This window comes from Anolis sagrei, chromosome 3 (genome assembly GCF_037176765.1).
Source record: "Anolis sagrei isolate rAnoSag1 chromosome 3, rAnoSag1.mat, whole genome shotgun sequence".
Classification (NCBI taxonomy): Eukaryota; Metazoa; Chordata; class Lepidosauria; order Squamata; family Dactyloidae; genus Anolis; species Anolis sagrei.
In genome coordinates this window covers 164924951-164942820 of record NC_090023.1, presented here as the reverse complement: position 1 = coordinate 164942820, position 17870 = coordinate 164924951, and the positions used below count along the sequence as shown (strand labels likewise).

The 17870-nt window shown below is 42.3% G+C and overlaps 1 protein-coding gene across 3 annotated transcripts in view; it reads left to right on the top strand.

The window, feature by feature from the left end:
- Positions 1-17870, top strand: part of ANK3 (ankyrin 3) — a 719992-nt gene that overhangs the window by 489475 nt on the left and 212647 nt on the right. For all 3 annotated transcript variants that reach the window (XM_067465652.1, XM_067465653.1, XM_067465654.1), the window contains 3 exons: positions 4210-4407; positions 12534-12632; positions 15473-15571. In XM_067465652.1, the coding sequence (XP_067321753.1) occupies positions 4210-4407; positions 12534-12632; positions 15473-15571 (396 nt within the window). The remainder of the gene's footprint in view (positions 1-4209; positions 4408-12533; positions 12633-15472; positions 15572-17870) is intronic.

The window sequence follows — 17870 nt, the reverse complement described above, 5'->3', positions numbered from 1 at the left end:
TCGTGACCTCATGGACCAGCCCATGCCAGAGCTCCCCATCGGCCGTCACCACCCCCAGCTCCTTCAAGGTCAATCCAGTCACTTCAAGGATGCCATCCATCCATCTTGCCCTTGGTCGGCCCCTCTTCCTTTTTCCTTCCATTTTCCCCAGCATCATTGTCTTAGAATCATAGAATCAAAGAGTTGGAAGAGACCTCATGGACCATCCAGTCCAACCCCCTACCAAGAAGCAGGAATATTGCATTCAAATCACCCCTGACAGATGGCCATCCAGCCTCTGTTTAAAAGCTTCCAAAGAAGGAGCCTCCACCACACTCTGGGGCAGAGAGTTCCACTGCTGAACGGCTCTCACAGTCAGGAAGTTCTTCCTCGTGTTCAGATGGAATCTCCTTTCTTGTAGTTTGAAGCCATTGTTCCGCGTCCTAGTCTCCAAGGAAGCAGAAAACAAGCTTGCTCCCTCCTCCCTGTGGCTTCCTCTCACATATTTAAGCTTCTCTAAGCTTTCCTTTCTTCTCATGATGTGGCCAAAGTACTTCATCTTGGCCTCTACTATCCTTCCCTGCAATGAGCAGTTGGGCTTTATTTCCTGAAGTATGGACTAGTTGGATCTTCTGGTGGTCCAAGTCACTCTCAAAACTTTCATCCAATTTCATCCAATATTGCTCAGGACTGGCATGCTTATCTCTGGAGAGGGAAGGAAAAAAAAGAAAAAACTTCAGAAACCACCCGATACGAGCAGCACTCATACAGACATGGAACAAGTATAAAGACAGATTTCACCAAAAGACACCAATGTGGTTCTCCCTCAACGAGGCCTATCATAAAAGAGAACTACCCAGAGAGAAATGGCTGACTTACAGACAACTGGTCAAGATCAAAAACCAAGAAGTAACACTTAAATCACAAGAAGAACTTACATCAAAATCCATCTCATGGTTTCAGTACCATCAAATAAAAGAAAACTTTAAAATTGATAAAGCAATAGGCTTCAAAGCGAAAGAGACATTCTGGGATAAAATATTAAACACACACATAAAGTTTTCTGCTTCCTTGGAGACTAGGACACAAAACAATGGCTTCAAACTACAAGAGAGGAGAATCCATCTGAACATGAGGAAGAACTTCCTGACTGTGAGAGCCGTTCAGCAGTGGAACTCTCTGCCCCAGAGTGTGGTGGAGGCTCCTTTTTTGGAAGCTTTTAAACAGAGGCTGGCTGGCCATCTGTCAGGGGTGATTTGAATGCAATTTTCCTGCTTCTTGGCAGCAGGTTGGACTGGATGGCCCATGAGGTCTCTTCCAACTCTTTGATTCTATGATTCTATGATTGCCATATCGGATCGCCATGCACAATCCCAGAGGGCATCCCCACAGCCATCCTATGCTCAGGCAGCCAAGGCAGATGTGATAGCAGTGCCTTCCTATCCTCCTTGCACCTCAGTTTCCGAAATGGCAGCAAATCCTCCTTACCCTTGCAGCAAGCTCTTCCCTTCCTGGATCTGCATCAGTCAGGACGCAACACAACTTTGGAGGAGGGGAAAGGGTTTCCTGCACCAAAGCTTTGTCGTGTTCTAAGTCTATGCAAGGCTCCCTCTACACTGTCCTTATATTCCAGGATCTGATGTCAGATTATCTGCTTATCCCAGTTTATATGGCAGTGAAAACTCATATAATCCATTTCAAAACAGACAACCTGGGATCAGATCTGGGGACATAAGGACAATGTAGAAGGGACCTAAGTTGTATCAACTAGGGCAGAGATAGGAAACCTGGGGACTCCCAGATGTTAATAAACTAGTGTTCCCATAATCCCTCACCACAGGCCGGTTTAGCCAGGACTCTTGGTAACTAAAATATTGGTATTACTGCTTCCAGAGCTTGGGAGTATCTCTTTGGGGAATGATGGCTTCCAACATCCCAATGTAAGCAATTTTAGGTGTCGATGTCCAGAAACAATTGGGGTGCCATGGCTTCTCCTGTTCATAGAATACTGGCGTTGGAAGAGACTACTTGGGCCATCAGAGATTCAGAGATTCAACCATGGGCATCCTCACAGTGAAAGTACATCTTTATTTGCAAATAGGATGCAGTCTGGATATTGGCAGCTTTACCTATTTAATTATTAGCTCTACTAGATCATAGTTGGCATAAATTATGATCATTGTATAATTTATGCCAACAGTGGTCACATGGGGGCACCATAAGTGTAATAAAAACTCTTTCTTCTTTAGTGGCCTGTGGAGTTTAGACTTAGCATTTCATTAATCTGATTCGTAATAGCTAATATAATTGGAACGATAGAATAAAATACATGCATATAACTGTATTGTGCTCACATATTTATTAAGCCAGCAACAGAAATTTAGCATTCTGACAAAGATATTCCCATAGTTTTGGAATCTGTTTCATGAGCAGAACATATGTCACTGAATGCAAATGCAGTATTGTAGTTTTAGGATGGCAAGTTCAGAGAAACTGAAAATCAAGCCTACAGATATTTTTTAATGACTTAGTTGCTTCACGGTCTACATGTGTTGGGAGCTTTTAAACAGAGGCTGGATGGCCATCAGTCGGGGGTGCTTTGAATGCTATATTCCTGCTTCTTGGCAGGGGTTGGACTGGATGGCCCATGAGGTCTCTTCCAACTCTACGATTCTCTGATTCTAATGTGGATTATCTGCCTAGATTGATGATATGACAGTGGATGATATGACAGTGTAGAAGGGCCCTTAGACTTCCTAGGTAAATAATCAAATAATTCTTCCTATGTCAATAGTAACAACCCCCTTCTCCCTCTTCCTCCTCTTTCTTTTTCTTCTTCCTCTCCTTCTCCACCTCATTTTTAACTGACTTTCCCTCAGGTTAAAAAAACTATTTAAAAACTCTAAAATTACAACAGCAAAACTTCAGAGAGGAAACAATCAGGGACATCTAACCACCTCTCAACAAAAGATTGCCCCAGGCACTAACAAGCCACACCAAACAATAGCCAGGCCATCAAATACATATCAAGGTGGTCAGTTGAAACATTCACACCTAGCTCCAAGAGACAAGAGTTCTTTGTCTCACCCTGGTAATTCCACAGATATATAAACCCATTTTCCTAGTTCCAAACAGACCTCAGGGACAAATGCAAGATATTCCACTTGGGTAGAAAAAACAAAATGCAAAGCTACAGAATGGGGGATGATGCCCTGCTTGAGAGCAGTATGTGTGAAAAAGATCCTGGAGTCCTCGTGGACAACAAGTTAAACATGAGCCAACAATGTAATGTGGCAGCAAAAAAAGCCAATGGGATTTTAGCCTGCATCGATAGGAGCATAGTGTCTAGATCTAGGGAAGTCATGCTACCCCTCTCTTCCGCTTTGGTTAGACCACATCTGGAATATTGTGTCCAATTCTGGGCACCACAATTCAAGAGAGATATTGACAAGCTGGAATGTGTCCAGAGGAGGGCGACTAAAATTATCAAGGGTCTGGAGAACAAGCCCTATGAGGAGCAGCTTAAGGAGCTGGGCATGTTTAGCCTTCAGAAGAGAAGGCTGAGAGGAGATATGATAGCCATGTATAAATATGTGAGAGGAAGCCACAGAGAGGAGGGAGCAAGCTTGTTTTCTGCTGCCCTAGAGACTAGGACACGGAACAATGGCTTCAAACTACAGGAGAGGAGATTCCATCTGAACATTAGGAAGAACTTCCTGACTATGAGAGCCATTCAGCAGTGGAACTCTCTGCCCGGGAGTGTGGTGGAGGATCCTTCTTTGGAAGCTTTTAAACAGAGGCTGGATGGCCATCTGTCAGGGGTGATTTCAATGCAATATTCCTGCTTTTTGGCAGGGGGTTGGACTGGATGGCCCATGAGGTCACTTCCAACTCTTTGATTCTATGATTCTCATTATCTCTGAGGATGCTTGCCATAGATGCAGGCGAAACGTCAGGAGAGAATGCCTCTAGAACATTGCCATATAGCCCGAAAAAACCTACAACAACCCAGTTTCCCTCAGGCTACTTTCACAGGGCTGTCTGAGTAAGGTGTGAATAACACCTAAATGAAAGACTTTGGTTAAAGTGTTTCCTTGTTAATGTTGCCTCTCTGAATCACAAAAGCTTGCATGGCAAGGCAGTGTCAACTCTTCCCTGTGTGGTGGGGCCTTGGTTTCCAAGCAAGTGCCTTATCTGGCTCCTCAACGCCCTTTCTGTTTTTCCTCCTAGAATGGTTTATCTCCACTGCACATGGCGACGCAGGGGGACCACCTCAACTGTGTTCAGCTCCTGATCGAGCACAATGTGCCTGTGGACGACGTCACCAATGACTATCTGACAGCACTGCACGTTGCCGCCCACTGTGGCCACTACAAAGTTGCAAAGGTCTTATTGGACAAGAAAACCAACCCTAATGCCAAAGCACTGGTGAGTACCCAGCAAGGCTCCAGTTTGTCTGTGAGCAAAGGCTCCTGTTTTCGGCCCCCATGATCTGCTCTGAACTGGATTATATGACTCTACACTGACATATAACCCAGTTCAAAGCAGATCATCTGAGTTTTATATGACATTGTAGAAGGGGCCTTTCAGTGTCCTGACATTCTGGGGTTGGAAAGAGTTTATTAAGAAAAGATGCTGAAATTAAAAGTACGGAGTGTGGTGGAGGCTCCTTCTTTGGAAGCTTTTAAGCAGAGGCTGGATGGCCATCTGTCAGGGGTGATTTGAATGCAAAATTCCTGCTTCTTGGCAGGGGGTTGGACTGGATGGCCCATGAGGTCTCTTCCAACTCTTTGATTCTATGATTCTATGATTTCTGGTGCAAGCCATGTGTTTTTCTATGTTGTGAAGGGGGGAAAAGATTTATGCAATTGTCTGTCTATCAGCAAACTGAAGGGGATTTGTGTGGAATTTTTATGGTTTCTTCTTGTATAAATGGTCTTCGCCTCCTGTTGTCAGTCAGGATAGGAGAAATTGAGTATTTGCATCAGTTAGGAAGGATCAGATGAAGTATCTGGCCTTTTAAGGGAAAAATGCTTGGAGAAATTTTTTTTAAATGCTTGGGTTTAAAAAGCTCCTAGTGTTTGCAAAACGAGAATTAAACTAGAGGACAAATACAAGATTGTGAATGGACTAGACCAGGGGTCCTCAAACTTTCACTGTCCCTCGGACCGTTGGAGGGCCGGACTATAGTTTTTTTAAAAAAATCAATTAAAAAATTCCTATGCACATTGCACATATTTTATTTTGCTGTGTGGAAGGTCCCTTAGAGGGGGTTCTTTCTAGCCCTCTTTAGGCAGAAATTCCAGGAGCAGAGAATGGGAAATCTTCCTATTTCTACTCTGAACAAAATCTGGCTACCAGTATTAAAAATCTCTAAAATTATAACTGTAAATAAAGAACAACACTCAAACACTGGGGAACTCCAGAGAAGAAACAATCAGGGCCAGCTAATCAACTCTCAACAAAGGATTCTCCCTAAAAACTGTCAGGCTATGAAATGGTAATCAAGGTGGCCAATTGAAACATTCATACCTACCTCCAACAGACAAGAGTTCTTTCTCCCACCCTGGATCTTTCACAATTTTCCTAGTTAAAGGTTTTCTTCTGACATGAAGTCCAGTCGTGTCTGACTCTGGGGTGTGGTGCTCATCTGCATTTCTAAGTCGAAGAGCCGGCATTGTCCATAGACACCTCCAAGGTCATGTGGCCGGCATGACTGCATGGAGTGCCGGGGCAACCACCCTTGGCTGGCTCCCGCTGCCCATCGGGCCCAACAGGCAGCGTGCCAAGGGAGGTGCTTTACGCATGAGTAGGCCGCGCGGAGCAGCTGCCCTTGGCTGGCTGGTTCACGCTACCCATCGGGCCTGACGAATAGTGTGAGCCTGGCAAGGGAGGAGCAGCACCGCGCAGCCTACTCACGCATAAAGCACCGCGTGAGGTGCTTTGCGCGCGAGTAGGCCACGCAGAGCAGCTGCCCTTGGCTGGCTCACGCTGCCCATTGGGCCAGACGGATAGCGTGAGCCAGCCAAGGGAGGGGCACTGTGTGTGTGTGGGGGGGGGGTCCTCCTCCGCGGGCCGGATAAGTGCCCTTGGTGGGCCGGAAGTGGCCTGCGGGCCGTAGTTTGAGGACCCCTGGACTAGATAGGATAATACTATGTAACACATTTTTTGTTCCTGGGTTATAAATACCATTTCATAATTGGTTCTATTATATAACTCATGAAGAAGTGTATTAAACTGCGAATACTTTGTTTTTGCGGGACATCCTTCATCACATTTTGCTGTAGTGTTTCAATGAATATCTCAGAGAGTCATAGAAGCATCTATATAAATAAAAATGTAATGTTCGTTTGTGGGGTTAACATAACTCAAAAACCACTGGGCAAATTGACACCAAATTCAGACACAATTATCAGGCAATTTTTTTTTTGTTGTGTCAGGAGCGACTGGACAGGAGGAACTGCAAGTCGCTTCTGGTGTGACAGAATTGGCCGTCTGCAAGGACGTTGCCCAGGGGACGCCTGGATGATTTGATGTTTTTATCATCCTCGTGGGAGACTTCTCTCATGTCCCCGCATGAGAAGCTGGAGCTGATAGAGGGAGCTCATCCGCCTCTCCCCAGATTCGAACCTGCGACCTGTCGGTCTTCAGTCCTGCTGGCACAGGGGTTTAACCCACTGCGCCACCAGGGGCTCCTATTAGGCCAATGAGTGACCATCACCCCTAAAAACACTAGAAAACACAGCTTTTAAAAGACAAAAAAATAAAAAAATACACTATAATAAAAATACATTATAACACTTTAAAAGCCGAAAAATAAAAAATACATTATAACACATGCACAAAACCATATATATATATGTATATACACAAATATATATACACACAAAACACATATACACAGACTGGGCACAGCAACGCGTGGCAGGGAACGGCTAGTAGAGTCATAAAATCATAGAGTGGAAGAGACCTCATGGGCCATCAAGTCCAACCCTCTGTCAAGAAGCAGGAAAATTGCATTCAAAGCATCCCTGACAGATGGCCATTCAGCCTCTGCTTAAAAGCTCCCAAAGATGGAGCCCCCACCACACTCCGGGGCAGAGAGTTCCATTGCTGAACGGCTCTCACAGTCAGGAAGTTCTTCCTAATGTACAGATAGAATCTCCTTTCTTGTAGTTTGAAGCCATTGTTCCGCGTCCTCGCCTCCAGGGCAGCAGAAAATAAGTTCATTCTCTCCTCCCTATGACTTCCTCTCACATATTTATTCATGTCTTCTCTCAGCCTTCTCTTCTGAAGGCTAAATATGCCCAGCTCTTTAAGCCGCTCCTCATAGGGCTTGTTCTCCAGACCCTTGATTATTTTAGTCGCCCTCCTCTGGACACATTCCAGCTTGTCAATATCTCTCTTCAACTGTGGTGCCCAGAATTGGACACAATATTCCAGGTGTGGTCTAACCAAGGCAGAATAGAGCATGGGGAGCATGACTTCCCTAGATCTAGACACTATGCTCCTATTTATGCAGGCCAAAATCCCATCGGCTTTTTTTGCCGCCGCATCACATTGTTGGCTCATGTTTAACTTGTTGTCCACGAGGACTCCAAGATCTTTTTCTCCATCAACATAGTTTGTAGCCGCCATTAAAACAAAGTTTCTGGAGTATAACAACTACTTTCAAAGTAAGTAGCACACAGTTAAACGGGAAATAATACTCCTAAAACAGAAACAGAAATGTTTTCAAATTTATTGATATAATGCAGGGGTCCTCAAACTAAGGCCCGGGGGCCAGATATGACCCTCCAAGGTCATTTACCCGGCCCTTGCTCAGGGTCAACCTAAGTCTGAAAGCACACAACAATAGCAATCCTATCTCATCTTCCAAAAGCAGTCCCACACTCCCCATTGAAATATTAATAAGTTTATATTTGTTAAATTTGATCTTCATTTTAATTATTGTATTGTTTTGAAGTGTTTTTTGCACAAATAAGATATGTGCAGTGTATATAGGAATTCATTCATGGTTGTTTTTTTTCCAAATTATAATCTGGCCCTCCAACAGTTTGAAGGACTATGACCTGGCCCTCTGTTTAAAAAGTTTGTGGAGCCTTGATATAGTGTAATCTAATGACTAAAAGATAAACATTTATAGTACTACCCAAAAACATCCTTTTCTGTAAGCCTGTCTGTATATATGGGTAAATCGGCATTTACAAACCATTCTAAACAGAAGATTGTAATCTCTAGGCTGTTTTTGTTGTAGTCCTGAGTTTACGCGAGCTTGCTATCTTAAGCCTCCAAATGAAAAGTTGATTTTAGCTCTTCTGTTCTTGCCAGTTGTAATCTCTCTGGCTGGAGCAAAAAGATCCTGTTTCCCTTTTTGTTGACTTTCTGTTTTTACAAAATCTTATGCCTTTGCTCTCTATTTCTATTGGATTTTATTTGGATTTATAAAATAATATTTGGTCTGCTTCGGGAATATATAGAATCATAGAATCAAAGAGTTGGAAGAGACCTCATGGGCCATCCAGTCCAACCTCTTGCCAAGAAGCAGGAATATTGCATTCAAATCACCCCTGACAGATGGCCATCCACCCTCTGTTTAAAAGCTACCAAAGAAGGAGCCTCCACCACACTCCAGGGCAGAGAGTTCCACTGCTGAACGGCTCTCACAGGAAGTTCTTCCTCATGTTCAGATAGAATCTCCTTTCTTGTAATTTTTGTAATTTTTCTCATTTTCTGGAGTTATCGGGGATCATGCTTGAAGGAAAATACCACCCCAATCTGTAATAGATGCAACAGCTCAAATAGCTGTTTATGCTAGTTATTAGTTCCTTAATCCCTACTCCAACAAACAGCTACTCCATATATTGGATCAGTCACTTCTTCAAAATCACCCATGTTTATACTTCCCTGGGTGTTCATATGTTCATGACAGGAATTAAAATGGTTTGGGTTGGATCCAGAATTCCACGGACAGTGAAAACTAAGGATGGATCTACACTGGCATACACTCCAGTTTCTGATCCCAGATTATCTGCTTTGAACTGGATTATATGAGTCTACACTGCCCTATAATCCAGTTCAAATCAGATAATTGGGAAAGTAGATTATATGACAGTGTAGAAGGGGCCTTACCCTCTTTGTCTCAGATTAATTTAAATCCCCTCCTTACCACTGCAAAGTTGGTGCAGCACAGCATGGAAGACTGTGTAAGGAATTTTAATAGAAAGGGGGGAATGGTAAAGAAAACCTCCTATACCTCCCTCCTTTTGTTTGCTTGAACCTTTCTTACCTTAAACAGGAGGCCTCCTTCTGTTAATGCAGTGTTTCTCAACCTTCCTAGTGCTGTGACCCCTTAATACAGTTCTTCCTGTTGTGGTGACCCCCAACCATAACATTATTTTCTTTGCTTCTTCCTAACTGTAATTTTGCATGTTATTACATGGATCGTCATGTAAATATCTGATATGCAGGATGTATTTTCATTGAACCAAATTTGGCACAAGTACATGATATACCCAAATTTGAATACTGGTGGGGTTGGGAGGGGATTGATTTTGTCATTTGGGAGTTGTAGTTGCTGGGATTTATAGTTCACCTACAATCAAAGAGCATTCTGAACCCCACCAATGATGAAATTAGGTTCTTGTGGGTTTTTTCGGGCTATAGAGCCATGTTCTAGAGGCATTTCTCCTGACGTTTCGCCTGCATCTATGGCAAGCATCCTCAGAGGTTGTGAGGTCTCTTCCAACAGACCTCACAACCTCTGAGGATGCTTGCCATAGATGCAGGCGAAACGTCAGGAGAAATGTCTCTAGAACATGGCTCTATAGCCCGAAAAAACCCACAAGAACCTAGTGATTCCAGCCATGAAAGCCTTCGACAATACAATGATGAAATTGACTGAAACTTGGCACACGGAACTCCCATGACCAACAGAAAATACTGGAAGGGTTTGGTGGGCATTGACCTTGAGTTTGGGAGTTGTAGTTCACCTACATCCAGAGAGCACTGTGGACTCAAACAATAATGGATCTGGACCAAATTGGCATGACTACTCAATGTGCCCAAATGTGAACACTCGTGGTGTTTGGGGAAAATAGACCTTGACTGTTGGGAGTTGTAATTGCTGGGATTTATAATTCACCTACAATGAAAGAGCAATCTGAACCCCACCAACGATAGAATTGGGCCGAATTTCCACACAGAACCCCCATGATCAACAGAAAATATTGTGTTTTCAGATGGTCGTTGGCGACCCCTCTAAAACCCCCTCATGCCCCCCCCCCAGGGATCTTGACCCCCAGGTTGAGAACCACTGAATTGGAGAGTCATGTGTGACTTTCTAATGCCATTGCATTTCAATATGGTACCACTACCTGTTGTTTCAGTACTATTTATGGGGATTCCGTTGGAGCACTTGTATAACTTGCCACCAAAATATTTTCCAATGTAACATTGATAGTAAAGTGGCAGAGTTGGAGGAATCCTTCTCAAACAGACTATCCAAGAAAGTTTGAGAGATATCAAACTACAAGTGAGGAGATTCCATTTGAACATGAGGAAGAACTTCCTGACTGTGAGAGCTGTTCAGCAGTGGAACTCTCTGCCCCGGAGTGTGGTGGAGGCTCCTTCTTTGGAAGCTTTTAAACAGAGGCTGGATGGCCACCTGTCAGGGGTGATTTGAATGCAATATTCCTGCTTGGCAGGGGGTTGGACTGGATGGCCCATGAGGTCTCTTCCAACTCTTTGATTCTATGATTCTATGATATCAAAGGGTAAATTTAGCAACATTTCTCAAAGAAGCTTTCACACATCCCCGTGCTTTAAGGCTCACGACTTACCAGCATCCACTTAAAAGATCTCGGTTTACAGCAGTGTTTCTTAACCTGGGGGGTCGGGTCCCCTGGGAGCAGAGGCGGCCCTAGGCAATTTTCAACGGTAAGCAAACAGTATTGTGCCCCCCCCCCAACCAATCACTAATATATATTTCCTGTTCGTCATGGGAGTTCTGTGTGCCATATTTGGTTCAATTCCATCATTGGTGGAGTTCAGAATGCTCTTTGATTTTAGGTGAACTACACATCCCAGTAACTACAACTTGCATATGTCAAGGTCTATTTTCCCCCAAGAGCGCCCCTGGGCAAAAACAACTATACTGCAAATGCTTACTTTGCGTAATGGGTTGAACCGCCCCTGCCTGGGAGGGTCATGAGGTGCGTGTCAGAGGGGTTGCCAAAGACCATCAGAAAGCACAGTATTTTCAGTTGGTCATGGGGGTTGTGTGTGGGAAATTTGGCCCAATTCTATCGTCAGTTGGATTCAGAATGCTCTTTGATTGTAGGTGAACTATAAATCCCAGCAACTACAACTCCCAAATGTCAACGTCTATTTTCCCAAAATTCCACCAGTGTTCACATTTGGGCATATTGAGGATAGGTGCCAACTTTGGTCCAGATCCATTGTTTGAGTCCAAAGTGCTCTCTAGATGTAGATGAACTTCAACTCCAAAACTCAAGGTTCAATGCCCATCAAACCCTTCTAGTATTTTCTGTTGGTCATGGAAGTTCTGTGTGCCAAGTTGGTTCAATTCCATCATTGGTGGAGTTCAGAATGATCTTTGATTGTAGGTTAACTACAAATACCAACAGCTACAACTCCCAGATGACAAAATCAATCCCCCCCCCCAATCCCACCAGTATTCAAATTTGGGCGTATTGGGTATTTGTGCCAAATTTGGTCCAGTGAATGAAAATACACCCTTCATATCAGATGTTTACATTACGATTCATAATAGTAGCAAAATTACAGTTATGAAGTAGCAAGGAAAATAATGTTATGGTTGGGGGTCAGCACAACATGAGGAATTGTATTAAAGGTTCGCGGCATTAGGAAGGTTAAAAAACACTGGTTTACAGAAATGGGAAAGACGGTGAGCTCTGTTTACTGATGCACTTTCCCCAGATCATTATCCCTAATAATTAAAAGAAGAAGAAAGGTTTATATAGAACTGAGAAAGAATCTGCAATGGCTGCAACTGTCTGTTTTTACTTGGCTAGAACAGGCAGCAGCCCTGACTGTATGTTATGAAAGCAATCTGGTATTTAAAACTCCTGTTGGGAAGGCAGCTATTGTTGATCAGATTGAAGGCCTAATTCTGTCAGCTGTTTTAAAAATATGCCAGTGATGCCCCTTTGATATATATATAAAAGTTGTCATCAAGATCTAAGCAATGCTATGAGCAGGAGGATATGGATCTTTGATGTTCAGGAAGGCTTGTTTTCTTGCTGCTTTTGCTTCACCCGAAATGAAATGGTAGTTTATTTTTGCATCACGTTGCATGGTGCAGATATACATGTAGTATTTCCAGAGCATATTCATTATTATTGTTTCAACCAGCAAAGTAAACTTTTTTTTAAATGGAGAAAGTTGGCAGATGCAGAATATCAAAAAAAGTACTGCAAATGTTTTGAAGATAATTGAGAGAAGTTGTATTTTATCGTTGACGTCTTTCCCCCCCTCCGAGGTCTTTGAAAGTCCTTTTTGTACTTTTGCAGAATGGTTTTACACCTCTCCACATTGCCTGCAAAAAGAACAGAATTAAAGTGATGGAACTTTTACTGAAACATGGAGCATCTATCCAAGCTGTCACAGAGGTAATGCATCTTTATTTGCACATACTGTTATGTTGTCCATCTGCACACAACATTCACTCATTCGATATAAGAGCTGAGAAAAGCAGGGAGGATGCTGAATTCAAACTGGGTATCTTTTTATTACTTTTGAAGATGCAGGTTCGCAGCTTGGGAGTGATCCTGGACTCATCACTGAGCCTGGAACCCCAGGTCTCAGCAGTGGCAGGGAGAGCTTTTGCACAATTAAAACTTGTGCGCCAGCTGCGCCTGCACCTTGGGAAGTCAGATCTGGTCACAGTGGTCCACGCTCTTGTTACATCCCGAATAGATTACTGCAACGCACTCTACGTGGGGTTGCCTTGAAGACTGTTCGGAAACTTCAGTTAGTCCAGTCAGATTACTCATGGAGCGTCATACAGGGAACATACCACCCTTCTGTTATGTCAGCTCCACTGGCTACCGATCCAGTTCAGAGCACAATTCAAAGTGCTGGTTCTGACCTACAAAACTCTATACGGCTCCAGCCCAGCGTACCTGTCCGAACGCATCTCCTTCTATGTCCCGCCTCGGAGTTTAATATCTTCTGGGGAGGCCCTGCTCTCGGCCCCACCTCTATCACAAGTGAGATTGGTGGGGATGAGGAGCAGGGTCTTCTCTGTGGTGGCCCCTCGCCTGTGGAATTCACTCCCTGGGGAAATTAGGTCATCGACATCCCTCCTCTCTTTTAGAAGGAAACTAAAAACATGGATATGGGACCAGGCCTTTGGGTAATCTGGCAGATAGACAAAGAACAATGACAACTAGAATTGATAGGATTTGACAATGTGGAATGAACTTACGGATTCTGAGCTGGCGAATGTTGAACATTAGATTGGTTTTTATTGATTGTGATGTATAACTTGATTGTTTTAATTGTTTTATAATTGCTGTTGATACATGTTTTATCTTATTGTCTGTTGTTGGCATCGAATTGTGCCTTTTGTAAGCCACCCTGAGTCCTCCCTCGGGGGTTGAGAAGGGTGGGGTAGAAATGCGCAAAATAAATAAATAAAAATACTTTTCTATGTATTTATTTATTATAGGGTGAGGCAGCATAGCTTCCTTTTTGCAAAACTTAATATAAATCCATTGTATGAATCATATTTTTTTTTTATAATGTAGGGGCATACTTAAAGTTTTGTTTTATGTAGTTTTGAAGATCAAATTAGGTAGGTGACGTCCCCCATTCTCCATACACTGAGTAAACCAATTTCTGGCATTTGGCATGACTCTTGCCAGCACAGCAGGCGTTATGTTGGCAATTTCTTCCTGGATGTTGGTCTTCAAATCTTGTAGGGTCCTTGGACGGTTCACATAAACATGAGATTTAAAAAAAAACCCATAGAAAAAATCATAAGGGGCCAAATCTGGAGAGCGAGCCAGCCACTCCAAATCCACTCGAAAAGTAGGCCTCAACGGCAAAAGCACGCTTCTCACTGTTTGAACGCATGATGATGACTGAACTGTGTCAGGACAAAACGTTATACTCCTGCCTTTCGAACGAGACCACTAGTGCTCCGCTACGTCTTCAACTGACTGAATGGCGCGCATTTGAAAAAAGGAAATTATGTTGCCTCACCCTGTATTTATTTATTTACAGTTTTTATATTCCGCCCTTCTCATCCTGAAGGGGACTCAGGGCGGATCACAATACACATACACATGGCAAACATTCAGTGCCGTTTTTGACATACAAGACATACAGGCAGACAGAGGCCATTCAGCACTTCTTCCACCAGATCCAGGAGGTTACTCGATTTGGCCACAGGTGGAGCTGTCGCTTCATCCACTATGATGCCGAGCCTTTTGATCGTAGCGTCAGGAGAGAATGCCTCTAGACCATGGCCATATAGCCCAAAAAAACCTACAAAAACCTATTAACTATATAGTTATACCAATTAGTCAATGTCTAGTTTGTTTTATCTTTCCAAACCCTCACTAAAACAATTTGTGCTCACGCTATTAATTTGTCAACCAATTTTTCCTCTTGTATATTCTTCGCTCTTGTTATCCGTGCATGTAGTACACGGATAACAGGAGTGAAGAATATACAAGAGGAAAAATTGGTTGACAAATTAATAGCGTGTGCACAAATTGGAAAGATAAAACAAAATGGACATTGACTAATTGGGATAACTATATAGTTAATAGGTTGTTGTAGGTTTTTTCGGGCGATATGGCCATGGTCTAGAGGCATTCTCTCCTGACGCTTCACCTGCATCTATGGCAAGCATCCTCAGAGGTAGTGAGGTCATATTAACATACAATTAATATGTTAAATGTGGAAATAACAAATTGCTAATGGATTAATGGGCTATTAGCTTTTTTTTCCATTCCATCTCAAAAACTTTAATTATTGGTAGATTTTGAAATAAAAACATTTTAGGTAAGACCATCATTTTTATCACAGCTATTCTCCCTATCCAAGTTAGTTCATTTTTTTATCATCTTTCAAAATCTTCTTTAATCTCCTTCCACACTTTTTCATTGTGATATAAATTGTTATTTTTATTGGTTATCCATAATCCTAGATATTTTACTTTCGTCGCTACCTTACAAGCTGATAAATTCTCCCAATTTGTCAATATTGCTTTTTGATAAATTTTTGGTTAAGAACCTAGATGTCTTTTTGTTTATTTTAAATCTTGCCACATTTTGAAACCTATTAATAGTTTTCATCAAGCTTTGAATAGTCTTTATTGGGCCTTCTATAATGCACATTCTCAGGTTTAGCTCAGTTTTACCATAACTCATGCTATGCTGCTTCACAATGCATAATGCTATCCTGTAGTGACTTTTTTTCTCTACTTCCTTTTTCCCAGTCGGGGTTGACTCCAATCCATGTTGCTGCCTTTATGGGACATGTAAATATTGTTTCACAGCTGATGCATCATGGAGCATCACCCAACACAACCAATGTGGTGAGTTTGTGTCCGTTGTGCCTTTTTCTTTGCCTATATTGTTCTGCCGCGCGTTGGGCCTGTAAATTGTCTTTAAAACAAGACATGCAACCTTTGCCCAACGGGAAGCCAGGGGGCCCAAAGAGAAGTTCTCAGAGGTTTCCACCACAAACAGTCTTTAGATGGCTTGAGAAGTACAACAAAGTCTTTTATTAATGAACAATAAATTAAGCAAATGATTCCAAGCTTTTAGGTAACTGGTGAATTCCTAAACTTGCCCATGAAGGACAGGCAGCTATATTCAATAACTTCTTCTTTAAAGGAAAAACCCCTTTTTAACTTCTCCCAGGCTGACTGTAAACTTAAACCTAACTGATGTGGGCACCACTACCGGGTTGAACTGCGTCTCAAAGCACCAAGTGGACCTACCAGCGAGGCCTGTAGGCTTTTCAGCTGGAGTTCTTTGATCTTTAGAGCTGTTTCCCTGGAAAGTCTTTGGAGACTCTTTTCCTTCTGTTTCTGTTGGAATTTCTGTAACCCTGGACATTCTTAAAGGTTGAAGCTTTTGTACATGGGACGTTTACACACGTCCTGTACATTGGCTAACCTAGCTGAGACTAACTAAAAAATGGCTCCCTTTCCTTCCCAATTGCCCTGAGCAAGGGGCGGGACAAAAACTTAATGATGATGGACAGGTGGCTTGCCCTATAAGTGCAACCAAAAGAAGCCACCTATCTGCAGAGTCTCTGAAACCTAGGACTGCAAACAAACATTTAATGTAAAGCAAACAAAATGGGAGCTCCTGATACAGCTGTACCAGAACATATATGGTTTCCTCAATAGACATTATGAGAGACTTTCAAATCACTGCTTTTTAACCTCACTATCTGTTTGGGTTTGCTTTGTGACCAGAGTAACAAGTGCATCCTCACCCCCAGAATCTCAAGGTGAGGCACCCCCCTATTTGGATCTTGAGCCACCAGCATGTTTCCTGTTTCTTCTTGTCAGCCCAAGTTTTTGACAGGGACCTACATAGATTTACCTATTTTCAAAGCTGCATTTCTGTTATGTGAATAAGGTTTATCCACAAGATATTTCCTGCTCATCTAGTTACTGTACGTCCTATAGTTTTCCCATTTGAGAACTTGAAAAGCCGCATTTTAGACAAGCTATGACATGTACGGCCAACATGTATATACTGTATGTGTATCCATTGTGACATTTTATTAATTTACTGTATTTTTTCATGTTGCTGTCACTACTGAATTTATGACAAAGAGCTACCACCACTCAGGAAAGAAAACAATGGGTTTCTTGTAGTAGTATGTTCTGTGGTCAGCTATTGTGTTTTTTTGCACTTCATTACAACCGTCAGCGGGGGGATATGTTGCAAAATATATTATTTAGTCACACAATCATAGGTGGCAAGTAGGTACAGCATGACTCTCATATCTGTGGGACTATCCGGTCACTGACCAGCACAAAGCGGCGCACAAAGCGGGGCACAAGAGGGGAAGGACAACTCCCCAGTAAAGCAGTCATTTAAAAGTAGATTAGAAAACAATGATAATTCATACAGTTTAGCTGTTTATGTGGAGCAAAGTATTGTCGCCTGTGCATGCACTTCTCACATTTGGATCAGTTGCAGGGAATGCAGACATCTGCAAAATAGGGGAAGATGGGAAAGGACAGAGCAATCTCCTTCATTGCTGGATGTATTTCAGCTAGTTGGGAAGGCAGCTTGTCATTAAAGACTGGCACTTGAGAGCAAATACAGTATATATCCGAGTATAAGCCAACCCAAATATAAGCCGCGGTGCCTAATTTTACCACTGGGTAACTGGGTAAAAAAACTGGGTAAACGGATTGACTCGAGTATAAGCCTAGGGTGGGAAATGCAGCAAATAAAAAATAAAATAAAAATAGATACCAATATAATTACATTAATTGAGGCATGAGTAGGTTAAATGTTTTTGAATATTTACATAAAACTGTCATTTAAGATAAGACTGCCCAACTCTGATTAAACTATTATTCTAAACTTCTTCAATGTGAATGTGTGTACATATCCTTCCAATAATAAAGAGAGTAAAATAATAAACGTTATAATAATAATAATAATAATATAGCAAAATAATGGAAATGTAATAATAACAGCAATAATAGAGTAAAATAATGGAAATATAATAATATCTGTGCTACTAGAGTAAAATAATGGAAATGTAATAATAGTAATAACAGAGCAAAATGATACATGTAATAATAATAAAATAAATAAATAGAGTAAAGGGTTAGAAGGCAGGATCATCAAGTTTGCAGA